This window comes from Sciurus carolinensis, chromosome 11 (assembly GCF_902686445.1).
Source record: "Sciurus carolinensis chromosome 11, mSciCar1.2, whole genome shotgun sequence".
NCBI classification, from domain to species: domain Eukaryota; kingdom Metazoa; phylum Chordata; class Mammalia; order Rodentia; family Sciuridae; genus Sciurus; species Sciurus carolinensis.
In genome coordinates, this window is record NC_062223.1 from 26457536 (window position 1) to 26474732 (window position 17197).

A 17197-nucleotide genomic window follows, 5' to 3' on the forward strand; every position below is an offset into this window, starting at 1 on the left:
CCACAGGTCATCCATTTTCACAGTAAGTTGTCACATCCTATGCTTCTAAAATTTCCAACACAAATTAAAATAGCTGATGTTGGCAGCTGCATACATTATACCTACTTTGTGCCAATTAGTGAACCGGTCTCCATTTCATTACGGTCACTCCAATCAGCTTCACTTTACAGAAAATATTTAAGGATCTGAGTGGTTAAACACATTGCACAGAGTTACCTTGACTATTTATTTCAATGTCAGGTTGGACTGCAGCCCATTAAACAATCATGAATAACTTCCTTCTTGTCTCTAAGACTCATTTCACATCTTAAATCAGGATAAAATGGTATCTGACTCAATGTTGAGGTAAGGATTGAACGTGTCAGGCACTTGGTGAGCCCTCGTGATATGTTGGCTCTGTGAGTTGTGGCTTCTGCACATGGAATTTCTCAATAAATGGCCTTGTTTAATTTAGGGGATATGGTCAAAAACTGGAGTAAATTTTACTCTTTTCCCCTTTTGCACCCCATTTCAAGCAAATTCTACTAGATCTACCTTCATATTATGACCTTTTCCACCACTACCAACCTGGTTCAAATCCAGTCATCTTTCAGCTGGATCACAGTGACATCCTAACTAGCCTCCCTGCATTCTTCATTCAGTTTTCACAAGGTCCCATTGACATCTAAGTCAGATCATGTGGGGCAAAACCACCCACTGCTGTGCTTGTCACTGAAAGCCATGCTCCTTACAATAACCTACAAAGCCCTGGAAGAGCTGCCCTCAGTCCCCATCCCCATGGCCCCTGGGTCACGTATACTAAGCCTGACCCCTTCTTGGGGATTTGCCCTTGCTGATGCTTCTGTAGGGAGCCATCATCTAGATGCCTTCTTGGCTCTTTCCTTATGCCCTTCCAGTCTGGTTATGTATTCCTTTTCCATGAAGCCTCCTCTGGAAATGGCTCCTCTTCTCAGACTTCATGCTTCATTGATCTTGCTTTCTTTTTCTGATAGCAGGTGTTACACTCTGACATACTCTATCATTCCTTTTTTATATTTGCCATCCTTTGTCTGTCTCAACCCACCCAACAATAGAATATATTTATATTTTTCACTGCTATATTTCTATGAGACACATAGTAATAATTTAGAAAAATGGAAATGACCATAAGAAGGAATCATTAAACAGACCTGGAAACTGGAAACCGTATTGCACTGAGGCAGCCCTTCCCCTCCACATACACACGCCTCTCTGGGGTGAGGGGTGGAGTTGGGAGGTTCACAAAAATGTTCTTTAATAGCATATTCTGTGTCCATTTGACTCAAATTAAAATAAATCTCAAATATAGTAAAACAGAAAAATCCATAGTGAAATACACAGGATAAGAATATATGGATTCATAAACATTCTTCCAGCTTTCATAAGTAATTTTAATACCTAAAGACAAAAGAATTTTTAAAAAAGCAGCAAAATCATGACTCTGATAAAAATATAAAACGTGACAAAGATCATATTTTGCTCATTCATGATGAAATTATAGATTATTATCATTAGCATAAAGAAAAGTGCAATGTATCACATATTGTTTAATCAGGGATTTGTAATGAATTCACAAATAAATGAAAATGCTTTATGTGCAATACTCAGGAAAATCATGTGAACTTCCATCAGGCAGCATTTGTAATTATTTCAATAAGAATTACTTGCATCATTAGCAGTTCTCTACAATCTAAAGAATTTGTAAAATAACTCCAGGCAGTGAAAGACAGAAATTCCACAGAATCTTAGACTCTATAAGCCTAAAGACTACTTTGGAGTGCAGATAAATTATGGACATTTTGTATTTCACAAGAAAGATGGAATGTTGCACTTCATAGTCTTTCCTGACAAAAGGTAAATTTATTTTTCAGTTACGCCACAAAAGAAGTATAAATGACTCTTGAATGAAACACGTTTGCCTGAAAGCAAAATCATTTTCTCATTTAATTGTTTGCAAACAAAAAACACAAATTTTTTTGCATCCATTGTAGTCCTTAAAACAAAATAGGATACTCAAAGGAGAAAATTAAAGAGTTTAATCAAGATTACTTACCAAGTAAAATTCCTAGAGTTAAAAGAAACCAACAAGGGATAAGTAGTGGGTAGTAATAATAGGCAATGATGAACACAACCCAAGCCTAAGAGAGTGAGGTGAAGATGACTATGGAAATCCCAAACTGGAGTTCTCATGATCTCTGCCTGAAAGAGCTGCTGTCTTGGTTAAAGTGACCCATCATTCAAACCATAGAAGGGAGTCAGGTAAATAGATCCCCTGGTGTCCTTCCCTTTCCCCCTGGCTTTTTTTGTAAAAAAAAATTTGTTTTAATTAGTTTTACAACAGTAGAATGTACTTTGATACATCATATATAATGGAGTATGATTTCTCGTTTTTCTGGTTATACGTGATGTAGAATTTCACCTGTCATATAGTTATATATATACATGGGGTAATAATGTCTGATTCATTCTACTCCCCTTCCTACCCTCAGACCCCCTTCCCTCCCTTCACTCACTTCTACCTAATCTAGCTAGCCCTGCACATTGGCCAGAAGTAAGGTCGCTGCTGAAACTGGAGGTGGAACACAGCCACCCAAGGTGGAGAAGGACGAGAGGAGATCTGGAAACCTGAAAGGAGTATAGGATCATGAGCACTCCTGTTTGGAGTCAGCAGGAAAGAAAGAAATATGAAGAAATAAATAAAGAGTCCTTCAACTTATTTGTTCATTTGATCAATATTTACTGACTACCTCTATGAGTCAGACATTGAACCAAATTCTCACAATGAAGAAGTAAACAAGTTAGAGACAGCCTTGTATCTCTGTAACTTCTTTAGGAGTTTCTAAATAGAAGGGGACTGATTAATCGGTGTTTCAAGTGTGCAGAATTAGAACAATAGATTTTGTAAAAGTTTTCTAACATTTCCTACTGGCTGAGAAGAAATCAGGTTTATTATCAGGCAGAGTCTTTATGCCTAGATGTCTTCCAGCAAAGGTCTAGTGACCATCTGTCAAAAACTGTTGTTAAAGGGGGTTTCAGCTGAATTAAGCACCTGCAAAGGCTTATTATAAGATCTTTTTATAAAATAGAAAAGGTGGTTTGTTTCTTCTCTTCCAGCATACGTGGAAGAACATAGCTGATATTCTTAAAGAGTTTTGGGGCTTGACTGAAAACTCTAATGAATATTGAGCATAACATTTGCTAATAAGAATATTGCTTTTCCAGGTTAATGCACAAACTCTGAATTCATCATCCACACTGTAAAGAAAGAAACGGAATGAATGTTACTGAATTTATCCTGCTGGGACTGATACAAAATCCTCAGATGCAGAAGGCTCTGTTTCTGGTGTTACTAGTCACCTACATTGTCACGGTCACAGGAAACCTGCTCATTGTGGTTACTATCCTCTGCAGCCAGACTTTGCACTCTCCCATGTATTTCTTCTTGGCTTTCCTGTCTTTGATAGATGCATGCTATTCCTCTTCCATAATTCCTAAAATTCTAGCTGATTTGTTTTCTGAGACCAAAGCTATCTCATTCATTGGCTGCATGTTGCAGCTTTTTCTTGAACATTTCTTAGGAGGTTCAGAGATTGTCCTTCTTGTGGTCATGGCCTATGACCGCTATGTAGCCATCTGTAGACCTCTGCACTACGTGACCATGATGAGCCACCGCATGTGCTGCCTCCTGGTGGGGCTGTGCTGGGTGGTGGGTTTTCTCCACTCTTTTGTGCAGATTCTAGTTACTTTCTGGCTTCCATTCTGTGGTCCCAACACACTGGATCACTTCATGTGTGACATTTTCCCCCTGATACAGCTTGCCTGCACGGACACTTTCCTCCTTGGTCTCTTGGTTGCTGCCAATGGAGGTGTAACCTCCATGATCACCTTTGTGATGTTATTGGTGTCCTATGTGGTCATCCTGTGCTCCTTGAGGACTCACAGCTCTGTGGGGAGGAAGAAGGCCCTCTCTACCTGTGGCTCGCACATCACAGTTGTTGTCTTGTTCTTTGTGCCGTGTATTTTTATGTACATGCGACCAGTAACTACATTTCCCATGGATAAAGCCGTAACTGTATTTTACACCCTTGTCACTCCCATGTTAAATCCTGTTATCTACACAGTGAGGAACGCAGAGGTAAAAAATGCCATTAGAATGTTACTAAACAGGATTGCGATTTCAGACAATAAATGATCTAACATGAATATTTTATTTCTGATACAACCTTTGCAATTTTATATTTTATCACAGAGTCCACATTATCATCCATGGGGGATAGATTTCAGGACTCCCAGTGGGTGCCTGAAACCAGGGGTATTACTAAATACTATAAATATACTATGTTTTTTCCTATATGTATGTATTGATGATAAAGTTCAATTTATACGTTCTGTCCCATGTTAACAACTGATAACAAAATAATAAAACAATTATAACAATACAGCATAATGAAATTTTGCAGTTTGGGACAATTATTAAGTAATATAAGGGCTACCTGAACACTTTCACTGTGGTACCTACCTTAACAAACCTTCTGATAACCTAGACACTAACTAAATGACTAATGGGTGGGGAGTGCATATAATGTGGGTCTGCTGGACAAGTGGGTGATTCATGTCCCAGGCCAGACAGGATGGGATGATGTAAAATTTCTTCATACTACTAAGAATAGTTTGCAATTTAAAATTTATGATTTATTACTGACATTTGCCATTTAATATTTTCAGAAGATGATTTACCTTGGCATAAATAAGTGAAAATTACTGTACTTTAAAAAGTCTTTCTCACATCTATCAGCTTACTCTTAGAGTACTTTTCCAAGATAGGTGTTATTATGATTATTCCTGTTTTATATATTATTATGATTATTCCTGTTTTGTAGATGAAGAAAAACGCAGTTCAAGAAGTTTCAATAAAGAGGTCAATGTGAGACACAGAACTAGTGTTCAGACCTGCATTCTTCTAGATCCAAATGCAGAATTCTCTCAAACATTTCACAGGGTAATAGAAAAAGGGCAGCATTTACATGATAACTTCTCATGTTTTGTATGTAGTGAGTTGAAAATTTTTCTGTTGTAATTTCAGAGTTGTACCATATGTTGAATATATAAGCAGTTGGTTCTCAGAAAATTACTGCTTACCTGTATCTAAGACAATGTGGAACAAAGACCCTGGACACTGAGAACTTGGAACACACTTGATATATCTTATTTTAAAATTATGTTTGACTTCTTGTTCTGTTAAGTAAATATTGTCAGTGATTATAAAAATGAATTGTTTGTAAACCTATGTAAAAATTTCAAATGTCCTCACAAGGTCACAATGAACATATACAATCGAAACCTATTGTTCTACCGTACAGAGAAAAGTTAAATAACTAAATCATACAACACACACATTCACCTCAAATCCAAACATTCTTATATGTATCCTGTGGTATTTTGCACATATAGAATTCCTTGGGCTATATTTAACTATGATTTTTCATATAAAATATTTTAACTTATATATTTTTAACTTAGAAGTGTCAATTTATTAGATTAAAATTATGAGTGATAACAAAATCCAGATTTTTTTCAAAAGCACATAATAAAATAGATCCACAAAAATATTTTACTGTTAAAATATTGTTTTTATATTTACTTCATTGAATCTGGAATTCCCTTTGAAAACTACTTTAGGAGATGGCTTATATGTATATAAAAATAAAAGTCCATAGTTGACCAAAGGAAATATTTCTCAGCTTAACAACTCAACTTACAATCTTTGTTGTAAATAACTTTTGGGTCTTTTAGAAACTGCAGTCTGTGACTACAGAATAAATATGAATGACATGCTTATACATGTGTTTATAGCTGCCACTTTGGATAGAGTTAGTCTCCCACTTCATAGCTACCACATGTTTTGTTGAAGAAACATAACAATATTTAGCCAGCATATTATGATTGCAGAAACATTCAGGAGAAGAAGAACATAGGCTTCAGCATCAGGAAGGCTGGTTCTATCTCTTACTGAGTCATTATCTCATTCCATGACCTTAAATAGCTCATCCTATTTCTACAAGCAGGTTACTTAGGTAATTTAGAAGGTGTATAAGTTCTTGATTCTGTCCATGTTAATATGTTTATTACCTTAAATATTATTTTATTCTACTTCACTAGAAGAAGTCAAACTGGAAGGCTTTTGAGAGATTATATATGATAGATAAATGATTGGCCATGTTTCTAGACTTTTTCATTTTTGTGAGCAGTATAGGAGTGTCTTCCTGGGACAAAAGGGATTTTGGATTGGACTAAGGCAATATGAGCCCTGCATGTGAGTGTTTTGTTGCCCTGAGGAGTGTTCCTCTGCCTATTCAAGGTCATGAAAATGTCTGCTAGGCTTCTACTTAGGGAGGTACCTGGTTTTTGTTGTCATGAATCTGTCAAATGCCATGCTAACACTTCAGCTGGCTTCTTACTGACTGCCATCTGATCCATATTTAATTTCTCCCATTTTTCTTTCTGGTTTGCATTATGTTTGAAATATCTGTGTTGTTGTCTCTCCAGAGTTTTTTCTACTTACTCCTTGGATTGTTTTCTGGAATCAGCCTTTCCCTTACAACTCTAGTAATTCCTCTATTTAAAAGTTCCCTTCGTGTACAATGCTCACTGATCTGGACCTAACTCCATAGACTCTGTTCTATCTCCAGTTCATATTATTTTATGCTTTGGGGCACTCAACTAGACAGCAGTGGGGAATCCAAAATACTCTCTACACATCAGTCTTTTCAGTAGAGGGTGGACGAACAGTTAATGGGTCAATATGAAAGTATTTTAATTTTTATTAGGTTGAGCGTGGCAAAGTTAAGTATGTACTTATTCTCCAGTTAGACTTTGTGCTTTCATTGCAGAGTTGAAAGGCAATTTAAGAAATATTCACATGTGATGCTTTAGCAAAATGCATATTCATTATAGTTATTTACATAGCTTCAAACCCTCATTCAATTTTCTTTGTCACCTACTATCACAAATGTAATAGCATTTAGTGCTATTATTTAGTAATAGTGATATTACACTATAATATACAATATCTGGTCAAACGAGCTTTGATCTTATAGTTTCTAAAACTAAAACTGTTTTTCTACCCTGATACACACTGCTCACAGTGACAGCATTCTCTCAAGCCAATTCAGAGGTATGTACAATTTCCTTGTCTCATTGTAGAAAATACATTTGAATCTGGATGAGAGAAAAGAGTTCTATATAGGACTATTTCTGTAATTAATTGAATTAAATTTGTTCTTAAAAATAATTTTAAATATCGCATACAAAACATATTTAAAAGGTAGTGCACTATGATCAAGTGGGGTTCATCCCTGGGATGCAAGGTTGGTTCAACATACAGAAATCAATAAACATAATACATCACACCAATCGACTTAAAAACAAGCATCACATGATTATCTCAATAAATGCAGGAAAAGCATTTGACAAAATAATGGCAGATGATGTTTTGATTCCCTAACTTAGTTTTCCATGTTATTAGGCAGGAACTTTGATGCTTTTGTTCATTACAGATGAATTGTATTACATTACATTTAAATGGTTGAAAAAATGCATTTTACAGATCTGTAACAATGAAGCGTGGGTTGATAAAGAAAATATAATAAACTTTAAGACATCAGATAATTTCCTACTCAAACATTCATATTATACCCTACCAAATATTCAAACTCCATACTAATATACTAAGTTCCTGTATTATCAAGTATCCAAATTGTGTAATGGCACTCATTTTTACTTTGTTTTCTCTTGACAGAGTGATTTGTCTTTGTGTGGACTTAAGGAAAAAGTTAATGATTAAACATGAGTGCTGTGAAAGTTCTCTAATATTTAGTTAAGGTGAAATAATTGGTTTGTGGCAAGCTCTGCTAATTGACAATGAAACACCCCTGAGGTCTCATTAGCCACAGCTAAGATAGGTCACAGAATTTGTCTGCAAACAGGATATGTGGCAGCTCCTGCTAAGGCTCCAGAGAAAGGCACCATCCAGAGGTACACTTATAAATCAACAAGGGCTCATTGTGACTCAGCTATGTGGCGTTTTTACCCTCACTTTACCTCTTGGTGAACTAGCAGTTGCTTGTGGTCCTGGCCATGGAGCTATGTCAGACAAGCTGATAGGTGAGAAATCATATAATTACAGATTCTCAGGATTTGAAGTAACTTAAAAATCATATAACAACCTCTCATCTCCACCAAAGTGAGATTTTAATCTCTTCTTCAGCATGTCAGGCACCAGGAAAAATTGAATCAACTATAATCCCACCAATTTAGAAGTAAAAGTATTTTGAATCTTTTTTCCCTATGGAAGTTAAATTAATATGTAAGTTAATCAGAATTATATATTAAATTTGCATTCTTAACTTTACCCATGTATTATTACAACATAAGAATATATTATACAAAATTTTCAAGTCTCTGTTAAAAACTACCCATTATGGATGCACTACTGCATCATAAACTTCTCTAATGTTCGATTTTATGCAGTTTCTAATTTTCCATGGGTCTTAAAAAATGCAGATATATTTTTACATAACAATTCTCCTCTTCTGAAATTATTTTCCTTTAAGGTTTTTTTCTAGAAAGTGTAGTGCAAAGTCAAAGGAAAAAGACAAAATGGTTTCCATTTCTTCATAGTTATCTCTCAGTCACTTTTATTCAAAAGGCTTTTTTTCTTGTTCCAGTCTATTGGAACTATAAATTTAATGAATGGGACTACATTAAATTATATGTAGAACATAATTTCAAATAATAAGTGCTATTAATTAACTAATATCATAATTATTTTGAAAGTCAAATTACCCAAGATCACACAATTTTGGGGAGCAATTAATATTTTCCTACTTACCCTACAAGTATGCCAAGAAATTGGACTAAAGTTTATGTTTCAGAAATTTGAGTTTTTCATAAGTAGATGGTGTAGGGAAGCAGATTGGGAAGACAAGGGTACTTGAGTTCTTGGTTTATGGCCAGGGAAATATGTGTATCCCACACATGGAAATGTAAGAAGTGAGGGAATTCACTGTGCATTTATTCATTATCTCACAGGTGCCAGATGCTGAAGACACTGTGCCAGACGCTGTACTAAGTACACCAAGGAAAGAGACGAGAACAGCATATTACTATAAGGTGCCAGAGAAGGCGAGTCTCCTGTGATTTATGTATATTTCCTATCTGCCTGCTCACTTGTCCATGTCCTTTCACAGGTAAAGCTGTGGGTTCAGATGTAAATTTTGGAAGAGGGACTAGACTTCACCAGTGTGCAGCACTTTACAGCTTACAAAATACATTTCAGAGTTATAATTTGTGAATTCACAGATGCAGAGGGGGCTCAAAGGCAGAGGGCACTTGGATTACTTAGCAGGGATCACATGGAACTGGAAACAAGAGAATTGAGATCTTGTGTGTACAGCCTAGTGTTTTTTCAGTAAAATACACAATAACCATCAATCCATGGAGGCTATTGGTGACATGTAGGTATCTGAGGAGGGGAGAGGATCATGGAGGAGAGTGAAAAAGAATAACTGAGGCAGTTACTAGGGTGGGGGATTGTGGGCAAGAACATGCTCTGCAGTAGCAATGACTGCCCCATCTCCATACGATGACACTGAGCATGCAATACATTTATAACTAGTTGACTATTTTTATCTTTTTTGCAGGTAATTCAGGCCCCAGGAAGGCATTACTTCCTGCAAGGATAACCTCATGCCTCCCAATAACGTGACTGAATTTGTTCTCCTAGGGCTCACACAGAATCCACACCTGCAGAGACTGCTCTTCATCATCTTTTTGTTGATTTTTCTCTTTACTGTGCTGGCTAATCTGTTCATCGTCATCACCATCTCCCTCAGCCCCACGCTTTCCGCTCCTATGTACTTCTTTCTCACCTACCTGTCCTTCATAGATGCCTCTTACACCTCTGTCACCACCCCTAAAATGATCATCGACCTGCTCTACCAGAGGAGAACTATCACTGTGGGTGGCTGTCTGACTCAACTTTTTGTGGAGCACTTCCTGGGAGGCTCAGAGATCATCCTCCTCATTGTCATGGCCTATGACCGCTATGTGGCCATCTGCAAGCCCCTGCACTACATGACCATCATGAGGCAGGGACTCTGCCGCCTCCTGGTGGTGGTAGCCTGGATTGGAGGGATCCTGCATGCTACTGTGCAAATTCTCTTCATGATCAGCCTGCCCTTCTGTGGTCCCAATGTCATTGACCACTTCATGTGTGATCTCTTCCCATTATTGAAACTGGCCTGCAGAGACACCTACAGGCTTGGAATGGTGGTGGCAGCCAACAGTGGAGCCATGTGCTTGCTCATTTTCTCCATGCTTCTCGTCTCCTACATCGTCATCCTGAGTTCTCTGAAATCCCAGGGCTCTGAAGGACGGCGCAAAGCACTCTCTACCTGTGGCTCCCACTTCACAGTTGTAGTTCTCTTTTTTGTGCCTTGCATATTCACCTACATGCGTCCTGTGGCCACCTACCCAGTGGACAAGTTGGTGGCTGTGTTCTTTGCAATCCTCACTCCCATGTTGAATCCTATAATTTACACAGTGAGAAACACAGAGGTGAAAAGTGCCATGAGGAGCTTGTTGAAGAAAAGAGTTATGTAGTCCATTCATTGTGCCAAGTGATGATGACCCTAAATATGGAAGATCAAACCTGCTGACACACAGTGCAAGAGGAGTAGCACATTTTACAGATCATTAGGAAAAAAGTAAAAGCTCCCCCAAACTAACATTCATCTGGTACTTAATAGTGGCTAGACCTTTTGCTCGGTGCTTTTGGTAGTGTTTAATGTGTTTTACTAAGGCTGCAATGTTCACATGTAGATCTCTGGTTTGATGATTCTGGGGTGTGCATTACTCCACAGTTTCAGTGGGACTTTAGTAAATTATTCATAAATGGGCTATTTGGGTAAAATTGGCTTTTGGCAGAACCTTGGTCTCAGAACTTTAAAAAACTGTTTGCTTGACCTTTTGTGGTGAAGGAAATCCTTAGATGAACGTATGAAGGGTTGACAGTTGCAGAGTGAAAGAACCATTGTTGATTTTCTTTATTTTGCATTTTTTTTGGCAACCTGAATATACAAACAAAGAAACATCCACAAAGGAAGAAAGAAACAATTCCGAATGTAAGAAGAAATTATTTCTGACCTATCTCTATTCCTTTTCCTGTCATAAGACTAAGTTAGAATTTTTGAAATTATTCTTAATTTCTTCTTCTTTTTTTGGATATCTTCATGGCTCACAGTTTCTCTTGAATATAAAGTTTTTTTTTTCTTACCAAAACTTTAGGAACCATTTGCAGCAACAAGTGTAAACATTCTTTTATTTAATCTCACCCAAAGGCATGAGTTTGTAAAGCCTTGGATGATACACGTCATACATAAATTCATTTTAAATAAATACATCTATTTTTAGTATATAGGACACAGTCACTTCAGTTAGGTGATTTAATCCATGTACTACACTGGTAGTTTCATTATAACTGTTCCCAATTTCCAAAGAAGCAAACTGAAGTTCAGAAAGTTTAACTTAATGTACCTTCCGCAGTTCACACATCTAAGAGTTTTACCTGTGACATTGGAATTGACTCTTCCAACACTCAGTTCTACTTTCCTCAGTGAAACACAGTTGTTTGTGGTAGGTAATTGTCTATAGATAAGAAATTCATATGTAGTCTCAAGATTCACTTTGTCCTTGGAGAACAATAATGCCAAATTTGTTGTAGCCTTTCTGACTTGTAGCAATGTATTTCAGCAGAAACGCTCCTGTATGAACTCAGAAAATATCAGGGCATTCTATGTTATTATAATATCTTTGCAAATCAAAGCTACTCTGATTATAACTGTCCAACTCCAGCTTCTTCTTATACGTGTTCCCTTTCTCAAACTCACTGGTCATCTGGAACTGTTTCTCCCATAATCTGACCATGCAGTAAAGTCAGATATATAACACCTATTTTGGGGGGTGACTGTTCTGACTTCTGCATGGATGCCTCAAATTCCTAAGGAATAGAACATTTTCCCCATAAAGTCTAGGTCTGGAAGCTGATGTAGTCAGCCCTTGATCTAGTAAAAATGATCTAGTTTTCATTGCTGGTAAAAAATAAATATTTCTACAGACTCCAGACTAAATAAGTTGTGATTCACTTTGTCTTATAATAGAGGAGATAAAGATAACCCAGGAATAAGGATGGGAGTGGTACTGAGAAATATTTTTCTAAGGTAAAGGAAAGGGTTTGAAGGGGAAACTAAGGCCAGTGATTCTGTCTTTCAGGGGTGAGAAGATCAATGAGATTATAAATTGTTAACAGCAAATTTGGAAGGTGTAGGAACTAAAGCCTGACATCCTCAGTAGACAATCTTACTGATTTGTAAATATTTTAAGGATTGTTAAGATGATCCTTGGCACCCATTATCAAGAATCTCTCAAGAAGATGGTGCATCTGATTATTTCTAGTGCCTAAAAATAAAATATACTAAAAAAATACATATATATATTTTTTTCTTATAAAAACTCTTAAGAAAAACAACATTGGAATTTTATTTATATGGTTTAATCTGTACACTTAATTCAGTAAAAATATTAGCCATTATTAAATGAGGAGTGTAAGTGACCTATAGTTAAGGCCAACTGTGAGGCACATATATTGTTAGGTCCTTTATATATCTTAACTCTCTTAAGGCACATATGGTATCTCTGAATATCATTGTTTGTTTTTTGGGGGGTGGGTACCAGGAATTGAACTCAGGGACATTCAACCACTGAGCCACATTCCCAGTCCTATTTTGTATTTTATTTAGAGATAGGATCAAACTGAGTTGCTTTGTGCTTCATCACTACTGAGACTGGCTATGAACTCAAGATCCTCCTGTTTCAGCCTCCCAAGCTGCTGGGATTAAAGGCATGTGCCGATATGCCTGGCTCTGAAAACCATTTTCTACAAGAGTAAAATGAGACTCAGCGAGGTTCCAAACTTTTGAACTCTACCCTCTGCCATTCTTGTCACAACACTTCTTGCTTGTGGCATGTAAAACATCAAAACATGGACCTGGTCCATGGCTGTGTTGTTCTCAGATTTTTCTCCTTGTTTATTTTGGGGATGACCTTCTTCCCTTACTTTGGCCTCCACTTTCGAGGTTTCCCACACTCTTCATTCCTCTTGTGTCAGGGAAATGTCATCTGGCCATCTCGTTCCGACACATGTATGAGCATCATCAAAAGTGGGATGCACTGGACTCCAGGAATGAATAGTTAGTGGTTCAGTTTCAAGGAAGTTGACACATGGGTAAGGGAGATGCTTGGAGGAAGATAAGCCATGCAGTCAGGGAGGTAACTTATGGATGTAAGGTTGGGAACTTGAAGAGATAAATGGGTTTCTGCAGGGATTTCCCCATACTCTTCCATAGCATTAATGTGGTTACTTGAAAGTGGCTCTATGGACAGTTACAATCAGGAAATTTTGACTTATTTTATTGATTTTTATTTAGTGCTTGTAGTAAGTCAGATAATTTCATGGGGTAAATATACAACATGTACCAATACAAACAAGAGTTGTATTTATACTTAAATTTCAATTGGAAATAGGAGTAAAATAAACAAATAAATATATAACAAATAACATAATTTTGTTAAAACAGTCATAAGTATGCTGAATAAAATAGCTTTAAGATTGCAATGCAGAATCTAAGAACTGGGAATAGACTTATTTTCTTCTGAAGCATACCTAGAGAATTTTAGTTAGACTCCCACCCCAAATAAACAATCACATTATTTTCTATTTCTTAAAAAATAAGTTACCTAAGGCAAGTATTTATAATAGACATGATATTTCATGTCCTTACATATATAAAAATGGCATATTGGGGGATGAAAAAAATCTTACTGATTTTCTACTTAAAGCACAGATGTACGTAACTGCTGCATACATTTCCTACCACTCCAACACTTGACATGGTTCTGCTGGAGCAGAAGATTCAATACTTGACAAGGTTCTGTTGAAAGATTATCCTCCCTCTTGAGGACCATAGGTGTGGCATGTCTCCATGTGCAGTTGCTTTTAATACTAATAATCAATATATCCTTAGATTCAGATTATAGAGAATACTGGGGAGATTTCATGGTGATGAGACACAAAATAACATTCAATAAAATTTAATATTAATACGTAGATGAAATTATAAATAAGACATTATGATTTGCTCAAATTTGTAGGGAGCCCATGATTTCTTTTAGCATACAAACTCTCCAAAAGTTATTTATAGGTATATGAGAGTGTATTCCTCTGAGCTTTGATGTAGTGTTTGGTCTTCATTGCCTTCTTAGTGTATATGATTAAGTGTAAGGATATTTTTCCCATGTAATAAAAAATAAATAGGTTAATCATAAGTACAATTGTGTCTTCCTATGTCTAGTTCTTTAAAGATTAAAATAGAGTTTTAGTCCACCATTGAGCACATGAAATAGAATAAAATTTAACTATAAGCTGATTCCTCTGTGGGGGCGTCCGGAATTCCATCCAGTGCTTGACAAAGATCCTCTGGAGGATGATTGCAAAGGCTTATCCTAAAAGGAATTGCCGGATGTTTTGCTCCGAAGCATGGTGTTTTCTCTGATAATATGTTACTCATTTCAGTCTGAATGGATTGCTTAAGGGGATGAAGGGAATACAACAAAAATTCAAGAAAATATTACCTACAATCTGAAAAACAATGGGTCTTTACCACTAACAAAATTAAAAATAATTTTGCAACCGTACAATGAGTCCCTGAAAGCCTCTGGAGAAAATAGTTGTAGATCTGCCTTTCTCTCCAACAGGCTGGTTAAATTTTAACGATGGTTTTGTTCATGTGTGGTGGTGAGGTAAAAGAATAAGGTTTCATAACATTCCTTCCTTCCTACAAAGAATATGTCACCCCTATAATAAATGTTGGCACGCAATAACCATTGGGACCGCTGCCCTCCTGTAACCCTTAACTCAGCAATTTAGATATTAACCAGAGGGACCTAATAGAAATGGTCACATGAGATTACTTGTCTATCGCTTTAACCGTGAGAATAATAAGAATAGTCTTAGGTCACATAGAGTTTAGATATTAAGGAAATAAACATTGTATTAGCTCATCAACGTAGTTAGATATTCTTAAAACAATTGTGATTAGGTAAGGATGATCTGTAAGGTTGTTGTTTTCTGCCTATGCTTTGGAAACTTCTTTAATATTAACCACAAGACTGCCATTATACCCTGAAGAAAAATGTATATAAACCCAGCCTTCCCCAGAATAAAGTGGGATTGATTGCACCAGAACTAGAGTCTGTGTCTTTCATTCTCCATCCATCGCCGACGCTGTCTTCCCGCGCCCAGTTTACCGGTGTGGAACCCATGGACTCCTGCTAAGGCTGGACCCCAGCATTCCTCTATTCTCTGTTAGTAATAACAAAAAACTTTCCACTGTTAATAGCTAACATTAGAGTTCTTGGAAAGGGTAACTTCTATAGAAACTTAATGACATATTCTTTCAGGGAAATTAAAACTAAATTAAGCGTGGTGCCCTCTACCTTGCTGGGAACTGTTTTTTTTGTTGTTGTTGTTTTGTTGTTGTTGTTGTTGTTGTTGTTTGTTTTTTTGTTCTTTTTTTTATTTAAGCTATCATACAGCAAGAACATGTTTCTTGATTAAGATCATTAATTATACTCTTAAATTTTTTTACTTAATATTTCACTGTAATAACCATGAAATGATGTAATCAATACCAAAGAAAAAACATACAAAAAGATTCTGTGAACAATAAAGATTCAGATTCAGCCTCAGAACACTTGGTGTCTCTGTGTGCTCTTTCTCCACCACACCGCCTCCCATCCACCTAGGACCCCCACTGCTGCTAGGGCTGGACTCCAGCACATAACAAGCATAACAGGTAGATAGCATGTCTGAGATATTAAAATTCCAGAAGCAGGCTAATTAGGGGAACAGAAGTCTTTAAAACTTCCTCAGGAGGTTCATAATAAAAAGATAATGTTGAAGACACCTGCTCCAATTCATGTCTAAATGGTTAGTAAGGACATGGAGTAAATTTAGAGAGTTAGTAAAGGAATCCAAATGCAGAGCTTAGCCTTTCAGCTCTGAGGGTCATATTTGATAAAATGGAATCACTTTTTTTCCCCTAGAAGACTCCTCAGGATTTATAGACAAATATGTTAAAGAACTATTAGTAATATGAGCAATATGATATGAGTACTGTATATTACTATTTTTTTACTATTGAAGTTGAAAAGAATTCAGGCTATAAGTCCAAATATTCCCACATCAAAAATGTATCATTTGAGAATGCTGCAGTGGAGTGAGAATTTTTTTTGGCTGAGGTACTTACTTTTTTTTTTTTTTAATAATGGAAACTATCCTGCAGGTAGATGTGACTCTGTTTCAATAATAGTCTGAAAAGATGGAGTAGCAGACTGACTGATAGAAAAATTTGATTCTGAAACTTGCTAGGTAGCCAAAATGAGTTATTTCTTTTTTAAAATTTTATATTATTAATCAGACATGGTGGTACATGCCTGTAATTCCAGTGGCTCTGGAGGCTGAGGCAGGAGGATCACAAGTTCAAAGCTAGTCTCAGCAACTCAGAGAGGCCCTAAGCAATTCAGTGAGATCCTGTCTCAAAATAAAATTTTTTAAAAAAGGATTGGGGATGTGGCTTAGTGGTTAAGTGCCCCTGGGTTTAATCCTTGGTATTAAAAAAAACATTATGAACTGATGGTACAGTGTGGCCATTCTATATTGAAGAGAGTTTAGTAGTGGAGCAAACAACTGAAGGGTCAATACTATGGTCTGTTTTTTGCTTGTGGAGCATCAGCTTGGCCTGGCTCTAGTGAGGCTCTGCCTCTGGGGAAAGAGCAATCACTGAAAGTGTGGATGGGAATTTACTGGTGCAGTGATTAGTTCTGTCAGTGGAGAAATAGCCACCAAGGGATGCAACTGAAAAGATACAAATATGGACATTTTGGAATTCTGTGCCACCTGAAACTGGTGCCCTGTCCTCCTTTACCCCAGGTCTGTACCCAAAGGATAACATTTGTTGATGGTGTTTCTTCTAAAATGTGGACTGGAAATTGTTTATAAATT

General features: G+C 36.8%; 2 protein-coding genes across 2 annotated transcripts; both read left to right on the forward strand.

Annotated features, from left to right (window-relative positions):
- Positions 1-3292: 3292 nt before the first annotated feature.
- On the forward strand, positions 3293-4210 carry LOC124960713 (olfactory receptor 4C12-like). The gene has a single exon (XM_047519621.1). It carries the CDS (start codon positions 3293-3295, stop codon positions 4208-4210), a length of 918 nt encoding a protein of 305 aa, XP_047375577.1.
- A 5552-nt stretch (positions 4211-9762) lies between these two features.
- Positions 9763-10680, forward strand: LOC124960167 (olfactory receptor 140-like). The gene has a single exon (XM_047518738.1). It carries the CDS (start codon positions 9766-9768, stop codon positions 10678-10680), a length of 915 nt encoding a protein of 304 aa, XP_047374694.1. The 5' UTR covers positions 9763-9765.
- The last annotated feature ends 6517 nt before the right edge of the window (positions 10681-17197 follow it).

Bases quoted from the DNA above. Each gene is read 5' to 3' on its own strand.
- LOC124960167 (XM_047518738.1), top strand. From the start codon at position 9,766: ATGCCTCCCAATAACGTGACTGAATTTGTTCTCCTAGGGCTCACACAG.
- LOC124960713 (XM_047519621.1), top strand. From the start codon at position 3,293: ATGAATGTTACTGAATTTATCCTGCTGGGACTGATACAAAATCCTCAG.